At 42.0% G+C, this 25566-nt stretch overlaps 1 protein-coding gene across 2 annotated transcripts in view; it reads left to right on the top strand.

Moving 5' to 3' along the window:
* Positions 1-25255, top strand: part of CSMD1 (CUB and Sushi multiple domains 1) — a 1601557-nt gene extending 1576302 nt beyond the window's left edge. Inside the window, exons 62-70 of one of the 2 annotated variants that reach the window (XM_074329288.1) lie at positions 1464-1537; positions 4349-4460; positions 6103-6282; positions 7554-7598; positions 10485-10646; positions 12955-13067; positions 13875-13962; positions 23314-23446; positions 24672-25255. In XM_074329288.1, coding sequence (XP_074185389.1) covers positions 1464-1537; positions 4349-4460; positions 6103-6282; positions 7554-7598; positions 10485-10646; positions 12955-13067; positions 13875-13962; positions 23314-23446; positions 24672-24831 — 1067 coding nt within the window. In that variant the 3' untranslated portion in view covers positions 24832-25255. The remainder of the gene's footprint in view (positions 1-1463; positions 1538-4348; positions 4461-6102; positions 6283-7553; positions 7599-10484; positions 10647-12954; positions 13068-13874; positions 13963-23313; positions 23447-24671) is intronic. The other variant, XM_074329289.1, reaches the window with a different exon arrangement.
* Positions 25256-25566: the final 311 nt, after the last annotated feature.

Genomic DNA, 25566 nt, shown 5'->3' with positions numbered 1-25566 from the left:
CCTAACACGGACCACTGGGGTCACAGACAGTGTTCTTGTAGGTTACTGTGTATGTAAGTGCCGCTCAGCTGAGCAGACGTGCCACCTCTTAAATGGTGCGAGTTGGAAGGTCAAGTTGAACATCTGCTCAAATGGCCCCAAGACTTTGTTCTCTTGCCTCAATGTCGGCTTCTCCTGTGGTTCTGACAGCTGCATTCTCTAGGGGAAAGGCAACTTTGCTGGAGATGTCATTACTGCCATTCTCCGAAACAGCCACCCCCAGAAAGACAGCCAAGCCAGTGGCTCATTGCCCACCCCCTCCAACACCGTCTCACTCACTAGTGGAGTCCCCATGGAACCGGCTGTGCTGAGAGCCTGGTAGAAAGTCACATCAGGCACTCACACGCTCATGACCCTAGAGCGCGGGAATGAAACACAAGTAGGAAGAGACTTTCTACATGACCCCAGCCCCTCATTTTTTAGATTAAATCTCCATCTCCTAGAGAGGGTTCCAATAGAAGTTCCATATGTCAGCAGCATTAACAGCACAGGAGCCAGAGCCCTGAATTCTCCACTCACAGTGATCTGACTCCTGTGCTTTGGACTAAAATGTCCTGGCCCGTTGGCTTCTTCACCCAGCAGAGCTGAGCAGGAGGGTGGGCATTCTGCGTGTGTGCAGCAAACACGAATCATTTATAGCATCAGTTGTTTTCTAAGAAACTGGGTGATGCCTAGTTAAAAATAAAGACACTGTTGCAAATAATTTCATGGAAGCATGGCCTTTTCTAGTGATAGAAATGTTCACTGCCATTTGATTTAAACTTGTGCTGTGTGGTAACTATCTCTACACTAAAAACATTTGTCTCCTCCTTCCCCCATTAGGTTAGTTTCTCTTGAAAATAATTTATTTTAAGTTATCTATTTTGTTTTCCCACAGCAGCTGAAGAGAATTAAATAACAAAGCTGCAGTGCTTCTTGATAATTCAAGTCCTACATTTGGGGGCAAAATATCGCTGTTGTTCTACTATACTTCAATTCTGAAGCATTAAACATACTTCCTCAGTTTCGAGGACAATTAATTCAAGAAAATTGAACAATGTAATGTATGACCAAAGGAGATGGTCATTAATTGAATCCTTAAGAAAACCAAAGGATCATAGATGATTATTGAAGCTAGCATATTATTAATCAACCAACATAAGACGTCAGTAGAGAAAAATTAAACCAGAGAATGGAAAGATAGAAAGTAATATACTCTTATACAGCAATTTAGAATGTGATACACCCTAAAGATTAATATCTAAAAAAAATTTCTGAAAAGATGAAAATAACAATTTTCTTTAATTTTTAACTTGCTTGCAAAGCATCTTGCACATTTGTCAAAATACAATTCTCTCAGTTATGAAGAGCTTTTAGTAAAAATGTTAGAATTCCTGTAATAACCATATCTGGTACTCTGTGTTTTTTTTAATTGTGACTTTCAGATCCTGCTCATAACACCTGCCCCGACCCTGGCACTCCACCCTTTGGAATACAAAACAGCTCAAAAGGATATGAGGTATTTCATTTTTATTGGATTACGTTTTTTTCTGTAAGTATAAAATGTAATTGATCCTTAAACATATGTGAATATTTTTATGTGCCATGTCAGACTCATGTCATAGTTGCCCCAAGGAAGTTCATTCAGGGAGGATTTCTGCAAGGTGTTTTCACTGTCAAAACGGAGGTGATCGCAGTATCTTAACTCACATGGAGTAATCGCTATATTAATTGCTACATGAAAGCATGCATAATTTTGAATTTTTTTTTTATGAACTGACATGGCAATTCTCAAATTGGGGTGACTTGCCACTGAATAGCTATACATAAAAAGACCCCATTTAGTGACCTGATATCATGGGCACATAATATTAAATTCCAGAGACAAAAACAGAAGCGGAAAATACATTCAAGGCTCTCAGACTAAGATACTTTGTGATACCTCTTCTCCGTACGATCTCTTAAAATTATATGCATTATTAGCATACTCAGTATCACTTTTGAATATTCATTTGACTTTTTAAAATAAAAGTCATTACATTAACGCTTCAGGAAATAATGGAGGAATCACTAAAAACAGAAGGTAATGAAGCTTGAAATAAACTGTTTCAACCTTCTCAAGTGCCCAGCTGGCTGCAGAGCTGTCTGATTGAAGGGCTTTGGAAGCCAGTTAAATGTGTGCACCGCCCAAGCTAGAGACTATTCATTTAGCATAAAAGTCTTTTTCTTCAGCCACTTCTCCCTATCTCTCCTGATACCTAAAATATTCGTGTTTGATTGGCTGTGACACACACTGGCTGCCTCCTGACAGCATTGAGACACTCGGCACAGGAAATTCTCACAGGTCCCCGGTAGGTTAAATTGAGCACATTTTATATTAGGTCTCAAAGGTGGCTGTAAGCCTCAGGGACACGCTTTCTGGCATGTGGCTAGGTAATACCCAATGTATAGGAATACTGGGAAATGCTCAGTGGTTATTGCTCTCACTAGACTCACTGTGGAAAATCCAAGTTTTGATTCACATTGTTTTCAGAGATTTGTAAGTTGCCGGCATTCAGCCCCGGAGAGTGTATGCACTGGGGTCATCGTTCCTTGAGTGTCCTGAGCTAATAGGGATGCACAGATCCCTCACTCCTCTGTGACAACGTAAAGTGACCCTCACAAGTAATAGGTTGTGGCCAGAGCAAGATTTACTAAGAATTTAAAGACACAGACACCGTCTTTTAAAGAGATGTCTGTGACCTTCAGGGAACTCACCCCAAAGACTCGTGCATCAGGGCACAAACAGATTAGATTCATGTTGTTTTCTTCAGCTCTCTTGCTGACATATTGCTCACTAAAGTGAGCCATGTCAGTCTGGGGACCTTCTCGTGTCCTACGACGTTAACTATGCACTTTAGCTGACCAGCTCCCAATTGCCTGCCAGCCATGTCCCATAAACTGCAGCTTGGTTTCCGATAATCCATCTCGAGTGGCCAGATACTGTTCTTGAAAGTACGTGGTACTTTCTTCTGCCAGTAAACGCGGAAGGCTCTCCATCAGCTTGGGGCTGGTCAGTACCACCCGCGTGTTTGCCAGATCTGACTGGGCTCAGGGACCAGCCCACAGGGAAGTCTGACTATGGTCCCTGACAGGGAGGGGCACGTCGAGTTGACCCTTTCCCATCTTTGAGTCTCAGACCAGTTATTCATTGGAAGTTTAGACAAATATGATTTTTTAAAAAATGATAAAGCCCTACTTCTTGAGGTGTCAGTGCTGAGAAGCACCGTTTATTTCTTTTCCTGGTATTTCCCGCAATTGTTCAGCGTAGCAACGTGTTACTCATAGTTATTCTTCCCAGAATCCCCATGAGGGTCATGTGGCCTGACCCCGGCGGGAAACACCTCCAGAGGAGTGAAGAATCTTAGACTAAGGAGTTCCAGTTCTCAGCGCAGCACCGCACAGGGCTGCGGCAGGATGAGCGCCTCGGGAAACAGCGTGGCCCCCGCGACACGGGGAGCCGCCCCCAGGCCCAGGGTGGTGCCTGAGCCGGTCCTGTGTCCTTCCTGTCCCCCAGGCCCTGGGCTCGTGTTCCCGATATAGGTGACCACAGAGGGCTCTGGTACTCTGCACAGGTGACCGTAGCTCATCTCTAAAAACATGCTTACTGACCCCCTGGGCACCCCCACTCAGGCGCCTCCAGGCGCGTTGGGAAAATCCATAAACACGCAGGCACTGCTGGTGCACTGGAGTGAGTGAGGCTGGGGAAACGCAGAAAGGCATGTGTGCCGCCTTCTTGCACGGTGGGGAAAGTGTGCAGAGGGAGCGAAACTCAGCGGAGCATTGGGCATGAGATGGGCAGCTTGGCGGAGGCCTGCAGGGAAGAGGTCCCCGCGCTCAGTTAGCCTAAGTCGTGGGGATATGGACGCGGCAGAGGACAGGTCGCGTTTGGAAGGATTCCGTGATAGCGCGGGAGTCGACCAGTTCCCAGAGCCTTAATGAAAGTAATTTGCTAATCAACACCCGTTGCTTAAATTAGGAGAAGCAGGGGGAGAAGTGGGAAAGGAGAAGAAATCATTATTACAAACTAAAGAGAGTAAGGCTGAAATGAGAGAGAAGAGGACCCTCTCTTCACCCGACCAGACTGCCCCGATGACCGCAGTTCCCTGAACCCGAGGTCCCACGTGCGCCCTGGGCAGGTGCGCAGTGCGGCGCCTGGCACAGGTCAGACGTGCGTGTGGGTGCAAAGGGCCCTGGCAGTGACGTGGGACGCAGGACGAGGTCTCGGCGCCTCCTGCACACGCGTGCCCCCAGCTGGCCTCCCTCCGAGCTCACCTGCCTTCCTCTCCAGGTCGGGAGCGCCGTGTACTTCAGGTGCAGGAAAGGATACCACGTCCAGGGCTCTACCACGCGCACCTGCCTCGCGAATTTGACGTGGAGCGGGATCCAGACCGAGTGTGTCCGTAAGTGTGATTCCTCCGCCGCGGTCGGTCAGCAACAACCTGTCCACTCTCCAAGGCCCACGCAGTGTTTACCTCCAAAGGAAATGACGAGGAACTGTCTTATATGTTTGTTTAATGGTTTTTAAATTCCTGGAACCAGTGTTTCTGGAAGTTTGATTCCCTAGAACCAGCAGCGTGAGCGTCTCCCAGGAGTTGGGTAGGACGCGAATTCTCCAGCCCCTGCCCCGCTGGACCGAAAGCCCCGGGGGCACAGGAGGGGCAGCGGCTGTTTCCCGGGGCCTCCAGGTGGCCCCAGGCACGCTCAAGTGTGAGAAGTGCCCTCAAGCAAAGGTAATGGATGACAGGAGAGTCAGCGTCCACAGAGGGAAAACTCGCTGGCCACCGCTCCAGTGCCAGTGTGTTCACACCGGATCACTGAGGACGGGGTGACATGGGTCACAGCCTACGTCAGAGAACTAAGAGAAATGCTTAAAAGGAGGTTTCTGAAGGCTCTGTCAATTGATTATTCAAGTAGTTCCTTAGGAGCTAACTTTATTTTGTGACTTAATCATGAGACTTAGAAGAAAAGTTGGATGATTAGTCAATTTTTCATCCTCTATCAATTTCATATCTTGCTCTCACTATGGTAAACATAAAACCAGTAGAATGGAATGAAAAATTATTTTAATAATATATAAGATGTGATCTTTTGTGTATTTATCAGTATTATGAGGTATATACTTATTTCAAAACTATCATCTCTGTATTTCTACTGAAATTATGTGTCATATTATATACATGCATGCATGCGTGCATGTGTGTGTGTGTGCACATGTGCAGCTTGCTAATATCAGGTCTTCATTATGTTGAAAGTTGGTGAAATACAAAATATTATGATACTTAAAATGATTGCATTCACAATTTTAATATTGTAAACTTATTTTATAATAATCTGCCAAATCCTTTACTTGACACACATATGTGAGCTTTATAAAGAATGAGAAGTTATTTGAGATCTAAACATTACAATCTTATTTACTCCTAAATTACATTTTTAAAGGAAATAAGAACCTGTAATTCAATTACTAAACATACATCAAATTTTTACCAAAATGAATTATTCATTTAACAGAACAGTAAATTTGCTAGTTGCCATCAGAGAAAAATCAAGGCACACTTCTAAATATGTGTCAATATGTATGTGTTTATTTTATAGGACTGGTCTTTTAAGGAAATTTAACATATTGTTTAACTTAATAATATATCAGAAGTAATCCATTTATTTCAAAGCTATGGTTTCTATTCTAAATTTCTACACATAATTAATCATACATACACATATATGTCTATATATGAATTATGGACAGAGGAAGACAGAGAGAGAGGGAGAGGGAGAGAGAGGGAGAGAGAGAGAGAGAGGAGGAGAGGAGAGAGCGAGGGAGGGAGAGGGAGAGGGAGAGCTGACAGATACCGGCCTGCATTGTGTTGAAAGTTGCAGAGGCTGGAATATTGGAGATATTTAAATCTATTGTGTTCACAATTTTAAATTGTAAAGTAACTTTATAGCCATTTCCAAATTTTTGCCACAGTTCTTTAGACACATATGTTAAGTTTCTAATGAAGAAAGTTTCAGTGTTTCCTACTGGAATAAATACCGTTTCAGCTCACGCCTGCAGACAACCAGAAACGCCAGCCCATGCGGATGTGAGAGCGATCGACCTTCCTGCCTTTGGTTACACCTTGGTGTACACCTGCCATCCTGGATTCTTCCTGGCGGGTGGATCCGAGCACAGGACGTGTAAAGCAGATATGAAATGGACAGGAAAATCACCTGTCTGTAAAAGTAAGTCACTGACCAGGCACTGGAAATACAGTCCTGCAGAGCAGAGACGAACACAGCTGCCCACCAGGCTAGTTGGAGGTTTAAGAGCCATAAGTCAGTACCTTCATGGAAGTGATGTCAGTCACCCCACTCGCTCTGTGCTCAGTGTGTGTGAGTGTGTGTGCAAATGTGTGTGCAGTGAGTGTTGGATCCAGTGGAGGCACTGGCTAAGGAGATGCATAGATTTGATTATTTGCTAGTCATTTTCAGCCAAGGAGAAAAGCTCTTTGGTTGAAGAAAAGCATTATGAGTAAAAAGAAAAATAATATTCATTATATTTTTGGAAAATGCATTTTTAATGAAAATGGGCAAATATCACCAAGTATCAGTACATATTAAATTAAACCCTGTTGTTTTTAAGACCACAAGCTGTTTGGTGGTGGAATAGGTTTATGTGTTCTTGCCGTTGGTTCTACTTTTTAAAATTACAAAAACAATTAACATGGAAACAATGCATTAATTACTCACAAATTAGTGTGTTTACAAATGACAGTAATAACTCTGAGTTTTTTATGGTAGCTCAGCTTTCAGGTTCCCCATCAACAGGGATTACATACAAACTGATACTAACCACCATAAGTAAGGATTACGGAGCGTGATAAAATGCACGACTTTAGTTTTTATTTTCTGGACCTTATAGTGTACAGTTCTTAAGGTAGGACTTCTTAAGACACAGTTCCCTTGCCTTCTCTCTCAGAAATACAAGTAAACAGAATTTTTTAAACAGGGTAATTTGTAGTTTGATACAAACCTAGAAAAGCTAAGAGATGACGAGTTAAATCTAACTTGATAGAGCAAATTAAACGTTCTGCAAGGGAAATAATGTGATGTTATCCAGTATTAATTTGTAAGTTCATTGATGTGCCTGGGACTTAGAGAATGAAGAAGACTATGAAATCTTAGTTATTCTGTATCATTTGGGGGCAGCATATCACAAAGCGGAGTCAGAAAATGGACAAAATCACCCTCCTTTGCAAGGCTCTCTGTTGTAGCACACGAAATGGAAATACACACATTAGAGCCGCTCCAACTGTCTCTGTGACACTCACTTTTCCCATAGACACAACGGATATTCTCTGTGAACACATGGGTTTACATGGCGATGTCAGATATTCATGTTTTGTACATTCAAGAAATCTGGAGAAAGCAAACTGCTTTCAATTTGACATTTTTTTCAAACTTCTTCAAAAAGAAATGTTTTTGAAAATGATAATTTGTCTTTTTACTTGTAGGTAAAGGAGTGAGAGAAGTTAATGAAACAATTACTAAAACTCCAGGTTTGTATACCAGAACAGTTACAGATTTAAATCAAATACAGTGATTTGTTCTCTGCTATACCCTGTACAGTGAAACCAATTTTGACATGCACATTTCTGATTCCATTAGTCCATGAACAAGTGACTATTTCAATTAATGAAAACACCAAGCCTATGTGGAATTCTCTCTCTTCCATAACAGTGGTTTGTTTACGGAATAACAATGTTCAAAAGGAAAACCCTGGGTGTAATCACGCACTGTTTCATTCAAAGTCGCCTCAGGCGTTTTGCAGGCAGAAGGACACATACAATATTGATAACAGAATGTGATATAATGGAGAGCCTTATAAAGAGGGTGTGACTCTTTCCTCTAACTGAGGAATCCATAGTGAATGAGGCATTGTGACAGTGTACTGTTACGTGAGCAGATCACACGTGGAGCTCCATTTTTTTTTCAAGTGTCTCCATCATTCAGGCATCTCCTGCCTCCGAACATGTGAATTACCACCATTTGTTGCACGTGGTACCTTGTGAAATGCATGATCTAGCACAACGATGCAGTCCTGGCCCGAAGGAAGGCGCTCGTTACTCCAGAGCATCCCGCCCACCATACGTGTGTTGTAAATTTAGACAATATCTGAATAATACAGCATGTCCCCAAAGTATGTTAAGTCAAGCTTTTTTGTTTTTAATAAAAATAGAAAATCTTTGTAAATATATAAGGCCATGTTCCTAGAGCTTTCTTTATTCATGTTTTAACACTGGTTTCTTAGACAAAAACTCCATTCTGGATCAAATGTGGAAAGTCTGTGAGATGCTCTTGTTAAGTCACATGCTGTGTGACACATTTAATTCGGAGAGGAGGCAAAAGTCACATGAGTAAAGGTGTTTCTCCAATGTGCACCACGAAGTGTGAACACTGCTTTTCTTTTAACTCTTTCTGGACTATTCTATCCAGATGCTATTTATAAATCAAATCCAGAAATCAATACTCGTCACCCAGGCAACACTGTGTTCAGTGGCAGGAAACACAGTGGTGGTGGTGGTGGTGGTTTGTTTGCTTTTGTTCTCTTCTCTTTTGTTTAAGACACTGAATTATCCGCATTTCTTTTTTGCGGGTGCATGGACTATCCCCACTATACCTGCTGTCATTCTCGCTGAAGGGAAGTGTTCATTCCATGCGGTTCTTCGTCAAGGGGACCCCTCTGACACACCTCACGTTGGTCGTTGCCCTTACGCTGCAAATTACCGGCAACAAGTCAGGTGACAAGGACCCACAATGGTCATCTCGCCACATCGCCGCTGGTCACATTTGGATGCAAAGAAGCCACTTCTCGGACCCGGGCTCTGGTGTACCAATAGTAACTTGAGTGAATGGCTGGAATAAGTACAAGAAAAGCTTCGGCTGACTGTATCAATTCTAATTAGGGGAAACAATCTTGTATAAATGATATCATTTTAAAGGCTATTAATTTTAAAATGAGTCATCTGGGGCTTGCTGATTAAAACCGGGCCTCTGCGATGCTGCTGATGGACCGCAGAATGTTTCCAAGTCAGTTACCAAGAAGCAAACGCATTAGATGCCTCTGTTGGTATCTCCATGTTGATCTTATTAACTTTTAAAAATTATTATTGTTGGAAAGTCGGGTCCAGTCACAGCCATAGGAAGCGATGACATCCTGTGCTTGTGTAAGTCTATGGCTAGGATGTGTCTTACAGAGTTAGCCTGTCTGACAGGCAGGAAAGGCCCACGGACAATGGAAGAGAAGCAAAAGCACAGGTTCGATCTTCGTGTCCTCATCATTTGTTGCCAGAAGTGGATTTGCTAAAAAATACTTTTAGGGAGACATGCACTTTCCTTCTGTGTGCCAAGTCAAACTGTGTTCTGACCAACCATACCTGCAGCGTAGGTCCCCCCTGAGGCAGGAAGCAGAGAGAAACAGTGTAAACACTGATGCAGCTGCCAAACTTTATACTAGGATTGTGAAAATGGCAGGATTTCATACCCGTTTGTTAGAAGAAATGTGAAAAAAGTTTAATTTTTTCATAACCAGTGAAAACAAGAGGAAATGCCTCAAAAATCTTTGCAAGTACTTTCGTCCTGGATGAATTTTAATGTTTTAAAAGACTTCTAATTAGTGAGGGATATAAATGATAAACGTCTAAGTTTTGCTTTGTCTTGTGCACCTGAAACTAATTTAAAAAAAAATAATAAATTTGAAAAAAAAAAAATTAAAAAAAAAAAAAAAAAGACTTCTAGTCTTTTATTTTTGAAATATATATAATGGTACTTAATATAACTTTCTTACCAATACTGGAAAACTGCTTATGAGGAGATTAAAGTAGAATGGAAGAGCAAGGGAGAGAGAGAGAGACTGGCTCTACTGATAGAGTGAAGACCTCGAGAAATAACACGTGTGACTCCTGAGCCGGTACGTCTGGCTGGAGTGGTGCTGAGACGTACATGACGAGTGTCCGTGCTCTGAGCCATCTAAGTCCTTCAGCTGGATGTGAATGAAGCACCAGCTGTCATTTTCTGGGTCCTTTCACCGTATTTCCTATGAAGTGCAATAAACACTAACGCAGTTCAGCGTATACTCCACTCTTGGCAGGTTTGTGACAAGAGGTCTGCGCTGGCATCTCAGATGCCCCCAACAAAGTGACAGACGTGTGTTTGCATCTCACAGGAACCTCCCTCCTGGCTCAGTTGACTCTTGCACACACGTGCTGCGCAGGGCCCATGCCAGGGGTCATCCTCGTGCTCATCCTCGTCATGACTCGCAGTGTCCCTTCAACAAGTCTGCCTTCTGTGATTTAAGTCCCTACATTTAAACACTCGCTGTTTTAAAGACCTAAGTTTGTTGTCTCTGTGCATGCTAACGATTGTCTGTTTTTCCTCCTGCACAGTTCCGTCGGATGTGTTTTTCGTCAATTCGGTGTGGAAGGGATATTATGAATATTTAGGGAAAAGACAGCCGGTGACTCTGACTGTTGACTGGTTCAATGCGACGAGTAGCAAGGTGAATGCCACCTTTACCGAAGCCTCGCGAGTAGAGCTGAAGTTGACAGGTAGGCGCCGAGCACAGACCTACACTTGTCAGTGTGGCAGCGCCCTCGGCATGGGGCAGGGCCCACCTGTGTGAGCACGGGTCCCGTTCCGCTGGCTTTGCCTGTGTGCCCCTCGTGGCCTCTCAGTGCCCATGCTAGGGCGTTGCAATTTGCTCTTTGTCAGCATCGCGACACCAGTGTAGGAACAGGGAACGTCTGCTCAAGGTCATGCTTGTAACAGACCATGGCAGAGACGTGAGGCTGACGTCCAGGTAGGCATGCGCCAGCATTCATTCTCTGACATTCTTTTTCTTCCTTTTTTTAACTCTAACCCTAAGCCTAGGGTGTTCTCATTTTTAGAAAACTCATTTGCTCCTGGTGAGTTTTTTCGGTCATCCCACAGTTAGTAAAATCACAGCAGCTCTGGTGTATAGGCCTGATGCTATTTTAAGGACTTTATGTATTTTGTCTTCTTCCTTCTTACATCAATCCTGTGATGTAAGCATTTTTATTAAACAGAATTTTGTACCAATTAAAAGAGAGAGGGGGGAACCCAGGAAAACGAAGTGGCCGTCCTAAGGCGATAGGGCAGAGGTGGCATTTGAACTTAGTGATCAGAAAGAGTCTCCCTCTCGCCCAGTAAGGTCAGATTCACCTTCATGACTAAATCTAGTTGTCTTTTTAATGTAAATTTATGTCACTACTTACAACCATGTATAGGCTCACTCCTAAGTTACCCACAAGCCCCTGGTTCTGAAATCCAAGGACCCCAAAAGGGCATCTACGCTTTCACATGATGAATCTTTAGAAAATATGATAGCAGGTCAAATATTTCCCCATTCCTCACACCTCACTTTTATGCCTCCTTGGATGGGAAAACGTCTAAAAACAGTATACAAACCCTGGATTTAGGAAAAGCAAAACCATTCACACTCGTGGATTTTTAACAGGTAACTGTTTGATCTCAGGGCCACATTCTCGACCCTGTGACTGGATCCATGATTTAGACCAGGTGCTCGGATCTCAGCAGATAGAGTCAGAATTTTTTAAATGTTCAGATTCCTTAGTCTCACCCCACTGCATTGGCTAATATTTATCTTTGTGGCATTTGGAATTTTTATTTTCAAAAGAAAATGTTCTGATGTGATTTTGATGCATCTAATCTCCATGGATCAGTTTGGGAGATCTCTGATCCAGACTCAGGAAAGTGTGTGGGTGAAAAGTTGTTCCACCTGAGGGCCCATGGTACAGACACTTCCTGGCACTCGAATTCTGATTAAGAATGAGAGTGGAGCAAGAAAGGAAACTAAGTTTTACGGAGTGCCACCCAGGACACTGCTGTCCCCTTGGCTGCTACTATGTCATCAGCATAAAAAGAAAAACTTATAAGTATAGATTTTGTCACCTCTACCTCTAGCTTGTAGAACTGGGGTTCCAAATTTTAGAAGTTAAATCAGATACCAAAAACACAGAGCGGCTGGTAGTGTAAATGGACACCAGCCCACATTAAAGCCTTCACGTGGCCAGCCCTTGCTGTCAGCTGTCGTGGACGATGGCTTCCCCTCCGTCCTGTGTGCCTGGCCCATGGAGACGAATCCTGGGTATTAGAAACGTGCTTCTCTAATCTGAGTTAGGGGGTATTTCTCTGGTGTTCTCTGAAACTAACAATGTAATTGTCCCTTGAACTTGTCCCCTCTGCACAGAAGACACTGGCTTTATTATTATTTGTTTATATATGTTTGTTTCCTCCTGTGGAGAGGGAACTGGCTGTAGCTGCAAACAGTTTGCCTTCTGTACCACCCATGGCATCTCTGGGCAAGAGCACTAAGCAGTCTTCCACCCCCTCCTGAGTGGCTGGGAGGCGACACTGTTTACTCACCTGAGGCCCAATAGCTATGGCTATGCAGCCGTGGTCATCAAACTTTGTTCACCGTGCTGTCCACATCATTTTCAAAGTGAAATTCATCTTTATAAGTAGCTACATGTGGGATTATGAGCTTTTTTTTCTACATACTCATGTCCTCAGAAGTGAGTGGAATATAAATAAAAGTTAATGTAATTGAACACATATTACTTTATGGGATAAAGATGTTGATGTAATTCACCAAAGTGCAGTGGATTATACCCACTCAAGATAGACAGACTTTAATAAGTGCTTCTAAGGAAAAAGAAATGCTGAAGCTAAAATTTAAAAAAAACAATAAGTTTGTCTTATCTGTGATATTACCATGTCTGTACCATGTTCCCTATCAAACGGGCTGAAAGCCTGTGTCATTAGCTCTCGGGAATCCCTATGGTACATGAATAACTGGCTTTGATCTTCTCATAGGAATTTACAAGAAGGAAGAGGCCCATTTGCTTCTGAAGTCTTTTCAAGTTAAAGGTCCGGTAGACATTTTTGTAAGCAAGTTTGAAAATGACAACTGGGGACTGGATGGTTACGTAAGTATCTCACGTGAGGGTTGTAACAAAGCACAGATTGGCTGGGAGTTACTGTCGGCACAGGGGTGGGGCAGAAAGGGACAATTCTGGGAGGAGCAGCGCTTATTGGCGCTTCAGAACTCAGCAGCCCCTCCCGCTAATGGCAGGGTCGCTGGACCCCTTCGTTTTGCGATGGATGAAACCTGGTCCTGACATAAGACAAAATCTGTCCCAGAGCAAATGGGCTGCTCCAGGAGACAAAACGAGAACTTAGGCCCAGGCTCAGTGCTTGCTGCCACCACCTCCCGCCATAACAGTGGGGACCAAAATCTCCCCGGGCCGCTGGCAACCACTCTGAAAGTTCTAAAAACTTCATTCCCAGGTCAACAGAGGGATTTCAGATACCCTCTTAATACCCTTCTTTGCAACTTGACCGTTTACTTCTGCTCTAATTCACTGACTGACTCAAGGGGACACAGCCGCACATGGCACGCAGCGGCCACTAGTTGTCACACAGAGTGAGTTTTACCTCATGTAGGTCACATCTGAACTCACCTGTTTCTCCCCCTTTACAAAGGAGAGTTAAACTATGAATATGTTGTGAACTTACTAGTATTTTTAAGATCAAAATGAGAGAGTGAAAATTTATGTCAGTTGAAATTCACATCTGTATATTTCAATTTTTAACTATAAATGTGTCACTGAAAGAAATGGCAAAAATAAAATATTTAACTTGTAATATCTAAATAGGAAAATAACAGATACGGTTTGATAAGAGAATAGTGTTACCTTGTTATGCACTAGTTTCTTCCTTTCCATGCCTCTCAGGTCTCATCAGGACTTGAAAGAGGAGGATTTACTTTCCAAGGTGATATACATGGAAAAGACTTTGGGAAATTCAAGCTCGAAAGGCAAGGTAAACTGCACTAATGTTATGTTTAAAGCAAATATCATGTTGGGCTTCAAATGATTCTGTGGAGAAGTAATGGGAGAGGCCAGGACTGTCAAAGAAACAAACAAAAATAATGGGAGAGACTAACGTGTTACAACTGAATGAAAAAACAAACAAAAAACTTCCTTTGAATAGCAAAATAGACAATAATACAAAGATGGAAAAATGCAAGAAAATATGCCAGATGTGGAACTAATATCCTTAATTGATAAAGAGATATTAAAATTAGGAGGGGACAGAAACATACAACTCAAATAAAGAGTTAAGCTGACCACATTAACTAAGAAAAGTGTAAGTGAGAATAATTATAAGTGACCAATAAGCATTGAGAAGAGATTCAATTTCAAAACTATGTACTGTGGACACAAAGATAGATCATTGTTTTAGTTATCAAAATTCGAAGGTTTTAAAAAACAGCTTTGGTAGATAGTAGAAATAGGCACTTGGGTGTTCAATTTTGGTAGTTGTATGAGAGAGACGTACAACTTGGCAATACTCTTTCATCCAGCAAGTGTATCTCTAGAATTTTTAATCAGATAAGTATGAACATTGTGCTTTGCATATGCAGGTATGTCTAAAAGAGGACTGTTTTGAATAGTTGAAATGAGAAACAATCTCTACGTCCCACACATGTATCCTAAAGGAACTGCATAAATAAATATGTTATGTTACGCTGTGTGTTAAATCAGATAGAAAATACGTCCAGTCAGTACAGCAGTTCATGAAAGGAATAAGGACTGCATGCCACTGTGGAAAGAGGATTTTACATGATGAAATATCCCAAAGGAAATGTGTACCAACCTGTATATTATCATACTTCAAAAAACTTGATCAAAAAGGGTAATTAATCATATAATACTCTAATTCTACCATTCCAAACTCAGTATACTTAAATAGAAGCACTTTAAACTATAATGGCAGCAATGGCTGAGATGATCTTTTAAATTGGATTATATTATTTTGCAGAAATGAAGTAGAGTAAATGCATTAGATCAACACTCATGATGGGTAAAGTTTCCTCTTACTGTAAACCAAGTTCTGTAGTTATTTGCTGCTTTCTCTCTCTGGTAACTAAGGATACTGCAACAAGCTGTACAGGAGTCTCTGAAGATAGCTAAGCTTATCCAGTGAACCTGACAAGATCTGTCACTTTGTTATTGCAAATTTTCTTTGCATTATCCCATTTCTTTTTAATCTAACAAAATTCCAGCTTGCTTTAACAAGTAATCTTTATTCTTATGTGAGGATGAGCTTATTGTCAGGAAAAACAATTTGGCTCACAAAATAATTTGAATCACAAGCAAATCTTCCATTTAAATAATTAGAAAAATCTATGTTTGAGTAATGCTTCAAAACCACCATTCATGTAAGAGTTATGGCTAAACCCCATTTTTATGGATAAAAATAACCTCTTAATTGTCTCCAGTCAGTAGATAAACTGGAAAAAAATGCTTATCATTAAACAGATACTAAACCAACTTAGTGTGAAAGACAACTCTAATGCGGAAGCGTGTGTAAGAAAGTGACCAATAGGTTGATTTTCCCATTAAAATTAAATAGCCCCCCCCCACACACACACACACAACAAACAGAATGGGAGAAAATACGTGCAAATCATGTATCTGATAAGGCTTGTATCTAAAACTTATAAAGACTTTTATGGCTCACTAGTTGAGGCAAGTAACCTAACTAAAAAATGGGCAAAGGATTTGAATGGACTGTTCTCCAAAGATACACAAGTGGCCAATAAGCACACAGAAGGATGCCCACCATCATTACCATCAGGAAAATGCAAACCAAAACCACCGTGAGTTCCCACTTCACATCCCTTGGATGGCTATGATCAAAAGGACAACAATGATGTACAGAAATGGGAACTCCTGTTGGCTGATGGGATATAAAGATGGCACAGCTCCTATGGAAAACAGTCTGGCAGTTCATCAAATAGTTAAGCATAGAGTTGCCACAAACCCAGCAATTTCACTCCTAATGTACAGCCAACAGAACTGAAAATGTATGTTCATAGAAAAATGTGTACACAGATGCGTATAGCAGCATTATTCCTAACAGCTCCATACAGTGGAATATTATCTTGAAAACACCGTGCTGAGGAAAATGTCATTCAAAAAATGCAGATTTATACAGTCATAATAGAGGACTTGAACACCCTACTGACACCAATGGACAGGTCCTCTAACCAGAAAATCAACACAGAAACAGCAGCCTTAAATGACACACTAAACCAGGTTAATTTAATTGATATTTTAAGAGCATGTCACCCCAAAGCAGCAGAACATACATTCTTTTTAAGTGCACATGGAAGATAGACCACATGTTAGACCACAAAAGAAGTCTTAATAAATTTAAGAAGATTGAAATCACATCAAGCATCTTCTCTAACCACAGAGGTGTGAAATGAGAAATCAACTACAAGAAAAAAAAACTGTAAAACACACAAACTTATGAAAAACAAATAACATGCTAGTAAATAATGAATAGGTCAACAATGAGATCAAGGAAGAAATCAAAAGATACTTTGAGAGAAACAAAAATGAAAGCACAATGACCCCAAATCTATGGGACACAGTGAAAGCAGTACTAAGAGGGAAATTCATAGCAATGAAAGCCTACCTAAAGAAACAAGAAATATCTCAAATCGACAGTCTATCTTTACATCAAAGGGAACTGGAAAAAGATCACCAAAATAAGCCCAAAGTGACTGCAAGGAAGGAAATAATAAAGACCAGAGTAGAAATAAATGAAATAGAAACCAAAAAAACAATGCAGAAGATCATTGAAACCAAGAGCTGTTTTTCAGAAAAGATAAACAAAATTGAAAAACCTTTAACCAGATTCATCAAGAAAAAAAGGGAGAGGACCCAAATAAATAAAATCAGAAAAAAAGAGAAGTTATAACCAATACCACAGAAATACAAAATAATAATAATAATAATAATAATAATAATAATTAAGAAAATATGATGAGCAACTATATGCCAACAAATTTGACAATTTGAAAGAAATGGATAAATTCCTAGAAGCATACAATCTTCCAAGGCTGAATCCAGAAGAAACAGAAAATCTGAACAGACTGATTACTACCAACAAAATTGAATCAGTAATCATCAAGCTCCCAACAAACAAAATTCCTTAACTAGACAGCTTCATGGGTGAATTTTACCAAACATTCAAAAAAGAATTAACACCTATTCTCTTCAAACTGTTCCAAAAAATTCAGGAGCAGGGAAGGCTACCAAGCTCATTTTATAAGGCCACTATTACCCTGATCCCAACCAGACAAAGACAATACAAAAAAAGAAAACTATAGGCCAATATCCCTAATAAATAGTTGCAAAAATCCTCAACAAAATATTAGCAAACTGTATTTAGCAGTATATTAAAAAGTTCACACACCAAAGTCAAGAAGGATTCATTCCTGGTATGCAAGGTTGGTTCAATATATGCAAATCAGTTAACGGGATATACACATAAAGAAAATGAAAAATATAAATCATATGGTCATATCAATAGATAAGAAAAAGCATTTGACAAAATCCAACATCCATTTATCATAAAAACTCTCAGCAAAGTGGGAATAGAGGGAATGTACCTCAACATAATAAACACCAGATATGGCAAACCCAAAGCTAACATCATATTCAATGGGGAAAAGCTAAAAGCATTATCCTTAAGATCAGGAACAAGACAAGGATGCCCACTTTCACCATTTTTATTCAACATAGTACTGGAAGTTCTAGCCAGAGCAGTCAGACCAAAAAAAAGAAATAAAAAGCATCCAAATTGGAAAGGAGGAAGTAAAATTGTCATTATTTGCATATGGCATGATACTATATAGAGAGAACCCCAAAGATTCCACAAGAAAACTGTTTCAACTGATAAATTAATTTAGTAAAGTAGCAGGATACAAAATTAATATTCAGAAATTGGTTGCATTTTTATACACCACTAACAAACTATCAGAAGGAGAAATTAAGAAAACAATCCCATTTATAAATGCATCAAAAAAAAAATACCTAGGAATAAATTTAACCAAGAAAGTAAAAGACCTGTACTCAGAAAATTATAAGACATTGGCGAGATAAGTTAAAGAAGATACAAATATCATGGTATAGGAAACACATACCATGTTCATGGATAGGAAGAATTAACATATTAGGTTGACACAAAAGTAATTGCAGTTTAAAAGGTTAAAAATAATTGCAAAAACTGCAATTACTTTTGCACCAACCTAATAGTTAAAATGTCCATTCTATCCAAAGCCATATATAAATTCGATGCAGTCCCTATCAAAACACCAATGACAGTTTTCACAGAACTAGAACAAAAAATTCTAAAATTTATATCGAACTATAAAAGACCCCAAACAGCCCCGGCAATTCTGAGAAATAAGAACAAAGTTGGAGGTATCACATTACCTGATATAAAATCATACTACAAGGCTATAGTAATCCAAACAGCATGGTACTAGCATAAAAACAGACAGATAGATCAATGGAACAGAACAGAGAGCCCAGAAATAAATCTATGCCTATATAGTCATTTAATCTACAACAATGGAAGCAAGAAGTTACATCAGGGTAAAGATAGTCTATTTAATGAATGGTGCTGGGGAAATTGGACAGATACATGCAAAAAAAATGAAAATGGATCACCTTATGCCATTTACAAGAATAAACTCAAAATGGATTAAAGACTTAAATGTAAGACCCAAAACCATAAAACTTCTAGAAGAAAATATAGGAAGTAAACTCTCAGACATTACCCTTAGTAATATTTTTAGTGAAACATCCACTCAGGAAAGGGAAACAAAAGAAACAAATAAACAAATGGGACTATATCAAACTAAGAAGTTTTTTCACGCAAAAGGAAACCATCAACAAAACCAATAGACATCCTACTGAATGGGAGAAGATATTTGCCAATGATAAAGGGTTAATATACAAAATTTATAAAATACTCATACAACTCAACACCAAATAAACAAACAATCCAATTGAAAAATGGGCAGAGGAGATCAAGAGAGATTTCTCCAAAGAGGACATACAGATGGCCAATAGACATATGAAAAGATGCTCAGTGTCACCAATCATCAGAGAAATGCAAATAAAAACCTCCATGAGATATCACCTCACCCCAGTCAAAATGGCTATCATCAATAAATCAACAAACAACAAGTGTTGGCGAGGATGTGGAGAAAAGGAAACCCTTGTGCACTGTTGGTGGCATTGTGGATTGTTTCAGTCACTACGGAAAACAGTATGGAGGTTCCTAAAAAAATTTAAAATAGAACTACCTTATTACCCAGCAGTTCCACTCCTGGGTATCTATCCAAAGAAATCCAAAACACTAATTCGAAAAAATATATGCACCTCTATCTTTACTGCAGCACCATTCACAATAGCCAAGATATGGAAACCAAAATGCCCATCAATAGACGATTGGATAAAGAAATCGTGGTACATTTATACAGTAGAGTATTACTCAGCCATAAAAAAGAATGAAATCTTATCATTTGCAACAACATGGATGGACCTAGAGAATATTATGCTAAGTGAAATAAGTCAGACAGAGAAAGACAAATACCATATGATCTCACTTATATGTGGATTCTAAAGAACAGAACAAACAAACAAATAAACAAAACAGAAACAGAGATACAGAGAACAAACTAGTTCCTAGATGGGACGGGGGTTGGGGGTGGGGGAGAAGGTGAAGAGATTAGAAAGTACAAATTAGTAGTTACAAAATAGTCACAGGGATGGGAAATACAGTGTGGGGAATATAATCAATCATGTAAAGACTATGTAGGGTGCCAGATGGGCACTGGACTTCTCGGGGGATCACGTCATAGATTATGTAAATGCCTGACCACTGCGCTGTACACCTGAAACTAATATAAAATAATGCTGAATGTCATCTAAAATACATACATAGTCACGGGATGTGGAGCACAGCATAGGGAACAGAGTCAATGAGATTGTAACAGCTACATACGATGTCAGAGGGGTAGTAGGTGGGGGAGGTGGGGGTTATCACTTTGTGAGGGGTGTAAATGTCTAACCATTATGTTGATTGTACATCTGAAACTAATAAAAAATTATTTTTAAAAATGCAGATTTAGTGACTCCATTTCCGTGAAATGTCAGAACTGGCAAATGTTTGACAGAAAGTGTGTCAGTGGTTGCCAGGGGCTGGAGGTTGGGGTAGGAGGTGGTGAAGAATGACTGCTACAGGGTACTGGGTTTATTTTGGGGGAGAAAACTGTTCTAGAACTAGATGGTGGTGATGATTGCAACACTGTGAACATACTGAAAACCCTTGAATTAATTGTATGTGTGCTCTAAGTGGGTGAATGCCATAGTATGAGAATTTCTTCAAATAATGCTCTTTAAAAAATGGAATGAAAAAAAAAAAGTAATGGAATGACCTAGCTTATAACATGTGAAAACATGCTCACCCTCATTCTGAAATAAAGAAATGCAAGTGAGAAAATAACTACTTGATTCGTCAGAGTAGCAGTAGCAGCAGAAGTAGTAACAATACAAAGCAGGGTGGGAGAGCGAGGGAGAGGGAGGGGAGGGTAAGCGGTGGACATCACACAGCTTTCCTCGTGTTCTCGTAGTGACCCTCATAACATAACGGTTGAGATGAGATGGGGGCACCTTTGGAGGGCAAATTAGGTATAGCAACACCAAACATTTCAAATTCAGTTAGGCAAGGATTTGACTTCTTACAACACATTCTGTAAATGTAGACTCCTGCGGATGTATAGTGATAGAAAAAGGATTTCGTGGCATCATCGTAGGAAAACACTGAATGAAGTGGCCTAAATGTCCTTTAAAACTAGCCTGACTAAATAAATCCCGCATGTCCAGTTAGCAGAATACTGTACAGATAACAAAGTTCCGTCTAATTCATATGTGCTGATGGAAGAACCTCAGTACTATATGGTTAAGTTGAGAAAGCCAAATGCAGAAAATGTAACTAGTGTGCCCAGCTTTTAGAGAAATATTAAGAGAGACAGTCGTAAGTACTAACAGTATGTTGCTGGCAGGGCACTAAAAATAAAACAAAACCTGTTAGCATAATGGGCAAGAAGTGACCCTTTATTTCCGCTTCCCTTTCCTATTATTAATTTTCATGTATTTGTATGCCACTTTAATTAGTATCATGTACATACATTACCCTTTACATTATTCAAACAAGTGTCAATAACTGGAACTCACCGGGGTCTCCAGACAGGCTAATGATTTCGGAGGAAGGCCAGTGTGGAATTCACGAGTCCTTCTCTTGTGTGGCTGTCAGGATGTGAAGGGCCTGTGTCGTGCAGGTCTCCAGTCCTGACAGGGACTGTGAGCTCCGTGACGGCCAAAACTATTGGGTCTGGTTTGCAGAAAATACCTTTGGTGAATTTAAGCAGAACGCAGATGGGTGAGAACGAGGCGAGGAAACAGTTACAGAAACCTGGAGAATGAGGCCTCGTCATGGAAACCAGTGGGATCTCAAACTTGACCAGCAGCACTGGTTTCCATCTCGCCAAGTGCTGAGCCCTGCTGTGTTTTAGCTTCCGCTGTCAGCACGGGTTCCAGAGCAGAGCTGGCCAAGCCAGCCCAGCATCCGGAGCTGACCTTCCTTCCAGTACCGTGGGTCCCAGGGAAGTGTCACTAGGTGCCAGGCATCGCTCTGAGGAGCTGAGGTGTCCTGACACGTCATCATCATAACAGGCCCTTGGAGCAATGTACCCGGGGTGTCCCTGTGGGACAGTGCCAGCTCTGGTGGCACGGTATGACAGCTGCACTTCTGCCTCTGGACTCTGAGGGCTGCTGCTAGCATCACCCCTGGGGACATCTGACAATACTCTCCCCAAGGCTCTAGCCCTGACAGCCATAGGAATCAATTCTAAACCACCCCAGCGTGCTGTGCATCACTCACTCCAAATCCAGTGTCCAGATGGGAGGCCGCAGCTGGCTTCGCTCTGCTCACGTGCCGTCACCTGGACGCTGGATGCTGAGATGGCAGAGCTAAGCATCTGGCCCTTTAGCCTCACCTGTAGGTCCCGGGTACACCTGAAAAGGAAAAATTAAATCTGATTCGTACGTACTAATACGAAAGGGTCTCCAGAAGATACGCTTAGGTGACAAAGAGCCAACAGCAATGACCACATAAACCTACCAGGCCATAGGATGGGGGAGTAGCACAATCTGCATTTATTGACGCTTATGAAGACTGTTATTTCTAAGTTTTTACGTGAAAAGCCAAGGATTTTTATTTAAAAGCTATTAAAAAATCTTTTTAGCATTTGATTGTTACTTTGCATCCATGGTTTATAAAAACAAATGAACCAAAGCTTCTCTTTCTATTTACTACCCTGTAAATTCTGCACATGAACTGCTAATACCAGGCCAGCTTCTTTTTAACAACTCTGCTAGGTTCAGGTGACGCAATCATAATTCCCTACACACGTGCATTGGAAAGTCTGTGTGATTAAGCCAAATACATTTCAAAATCGTACTTTATAAATAGTGAACTCTTCAGAACAAACTTCCTCGTTTGGCAATAATCACTTAATAATCATTTTATGATTTGAATGTTCGATGTTTGCATGGCTCACAGTGCCATGTGTGTATGTCACTGTGGAGATGTGACTGCAGCGTCAGTGGTCACCTCACAATGTTAGAGAAGCTGACACCCGCCTTCCCTTCTGATGTGTGGAAACCGCATTTTCTCATCCTTTTGGGTTCTCATAGAAACAACATTGAGCTGCATTCTTTGAGTATTTCTATACTCTGTAATGACTTTTGCAATCTACCTAAAAGAACAGATTAGGCAACACATTCACATATAGAGAGTGTGATGTCATTTACATAGACATGAACTATGCAACAAGTTCCGTGACATATTTTGCTGAGCCTGTGCCTTAGGAAAGGAGAAAACAGCAAATTGTACCCATCTCTCTATCTAGATAAAGGCATATGGATGCTTTTCAGTTAGTTTTTATTCACATGCAAATATCTGTAACTATGCAGAAGTCAGAAGGTGCAACACCCCTTTCGTCTTCCTTACCTGGGGAGCGGCAGACTTTCATAGTCCCACCAAGGATTAATCAGGTTTTTGTGTCGTGGTCGTTAAGATGGATATTAATATCTTTGGGAAAAAGAGTATCAGTTGGTTCCCTATGGAATTGCATCTCCTGCGTCGTGTAGAATTTATATCCATTTATAAAGTGTAGCATAAATGCATCTGTTTAAGCACAAGGTCAGTTACTGCAAACTGAATAGTCCTTTTGTTTTCCAGACCCCCTAAGCTCTGACCGAGACGCTTCACAGCATTACCAGGGCACCAGCAGTGGGTCCGTCGCAGCTGCCATCCTGGTCCCGTTCCTCGCCCTAATTTTATCAGGGTTTGCATTTTACCTCTACAAACACAGGTACCGTAGAAACACCATTTGTTTGCACTGTGATTGTAAAGTATTGGTGTAGTGGGTGTGCACCCTCACACTCACACACGTATCTTCTGTTGCTAAGTGATCGTCTCTCGTCCATTAAGGATGCCCATATGGGAAAGTTTTGTTGTTTTCTTTATTTGCTGTGAGTTTTCAGCGAGACACCCGAGAGGCTGCACTGTGTCTGGAAGACGAAGGACGGCTCTGATCTCATGGCTACAGGAGAGCAGCTCTTAAGCCCGAGACTTCTAAACCCATGGGGTCTTGTAGTTCTCTGTTTTGGTGCCGGCTGAGGAATGCGGGGGGTGTGCAGCAGCAGCAAGCCCTGCCCGGTCACCCCACCACTTCACATGTCCATTTCTCCTGAGCTCTTGCCACCTGCCCAGGGAACACACCAATCCATTAGCCGTTTCTCCACTCATTCTGCCCCTCTACACATCTAAAAATGCTTTCACGAGTTGGCACCGTACTTCTTCAGATGAAACCTTGTCTCCGCTCCTTGTGGAGCTTCTCTCTTTACTGCTGTGCTTGGAGTCCCAGGTTCCTCACTCACCATGTCCACATGACTTCTCCAGGGTCCCTGAGTCTGATCCAACTCGGTCACATTTCCTTGGCAACAAGGGGATGGTGGTGACGCGTGACTTGGGAGAGGAAAGGACAATTTCAGCCAGGACGGAGCTCCATTAACATTTGGCTGAATTTGTTTACCCACTTTTGCTATTAGAGCATTTTCAGGTCGGTTGTCTCCAGCTCCCAGAACAGTTGCAGATGGCTCTTCTGCTGACAGAAGCTGGTTCTCTGAGAGTCACACACTTTTTAGTTCCCATTTCCTTAATGAACATACGGTAACTTAAGGAAATCCACTAGTAATCACTAAAACAGAAGTTTCTTTACACCCATGTCAAGTGATATTTTTACTAGTGTGGTTATTTACATTAAAGCTGTGCTCTTACCACGTGGCCTAGTCCTAGTCGGAATAAGCTAATTCTTAGAAACCACTTCTATTTTTAAAGCCCTCTCCATAATGATCAGCCACCAAGTACCAACAGCGTACTCCGCTGTGTGAGGGTGTGTGGCCCAGCCGCTTGCTGGCCCCTTTTCTGCACATTCCCTGCGGGCTAAGGAGTCATTTCACGCACACGGTCCCAGCTGACTTGCTTTTCTCCCTTGAAACCAGGGCCCTAACGGTATGTCCCTCTCTTCCCTTTAGAACAAGACCAAAAGTCCAATACAACGGCTATGCTGGACATGAAAATAGCAACGGACAAGCTTCGTTTGAAAACCCCATGTATGATACAAACTTAAAGCCCACAGAGGCCAAGGCTGTGCGGTTTGACACGACTCTGAACACAGTGTGCACAGTGGTATAGCCCTCAGTGCCCGCAGGCCTGACTGACCCATAGCCATACCTCGGATGGACAAGCAGCCATTCCTCTGGTGCCATAGCCCACCCTCCTTCTCCTCTCGGCTTTGCTGCAGCGAACGTCACGGCTTCTCCCGGCACCCACGCGGCGGGAGCATCAGGTCCCACGTGCCGAGTCTTCGGGGCCCGAATTGCACCCATGTCTTCATTCTGGGAGTGGATTCCAAACGCCGGCCGTGCCCACCCGGGGAATAGGCCACGTCCAGGAGTCAAGGCCGCGCCCGTGAGTCTAGGCCGCGCCCGTGGGTCTAGGCCGCGTCCAGAGGTCTAGGCCGCGCCCGTGGGTCTAGGCCGCATCCAGAGGTCTAGGCCGCGCCCGTGGGTCTAGGCCGCGCCCGTGAGTCTAGGCCGCGTCTGTGGGTCTAGGCCGCGCCGGGTCCAGGCCGGCCCGTGGGTCCAGGCCGCGCCCGTGGGTCCAGGCCGCGCCCGTGGGTCTAGGCCGCGCCCGTGGGTCTAGGCCGCGCCCGTGGGTCTAGGCCGCATCCAGAGGTCTAGGCACACCAACGTGTCGCCAGCGTGCCATCCATCCCCAAAGGCTCCGACCTCCGACTTCTGTGTGGCTGGCGCGCCTTTCAGTGCAACTTCCTGGGCACATGGATACGGCCCTCGGGGGCAGTAACAAAATGGTAGCACCACAATACGTTGTCGTTTTTTTCTTTTTTGTAACCCCCATGAATGCAAG

The sequence above is a fragment of the Rhinolophus sinicus genome, linkage group LG04 (genome assembly GCF_036562045.2).
Source record: "Rhinolophus sinicus isolate RSC01 linkage group LG04, ASM3656204v1, whole genome shotgun sequence".
In the NCBI taxonomy this organism is placed as follows: domain Eukaryota; kingdom Metazoa; phylum Chordata; class Mammalia; order Chiroptera; family Rhinolophidae; genus Rhinolophus; species Rhinolophus sinicus.
This window is presented reverse-complemented; position numbering and strand designations above follow the sequence as displayed.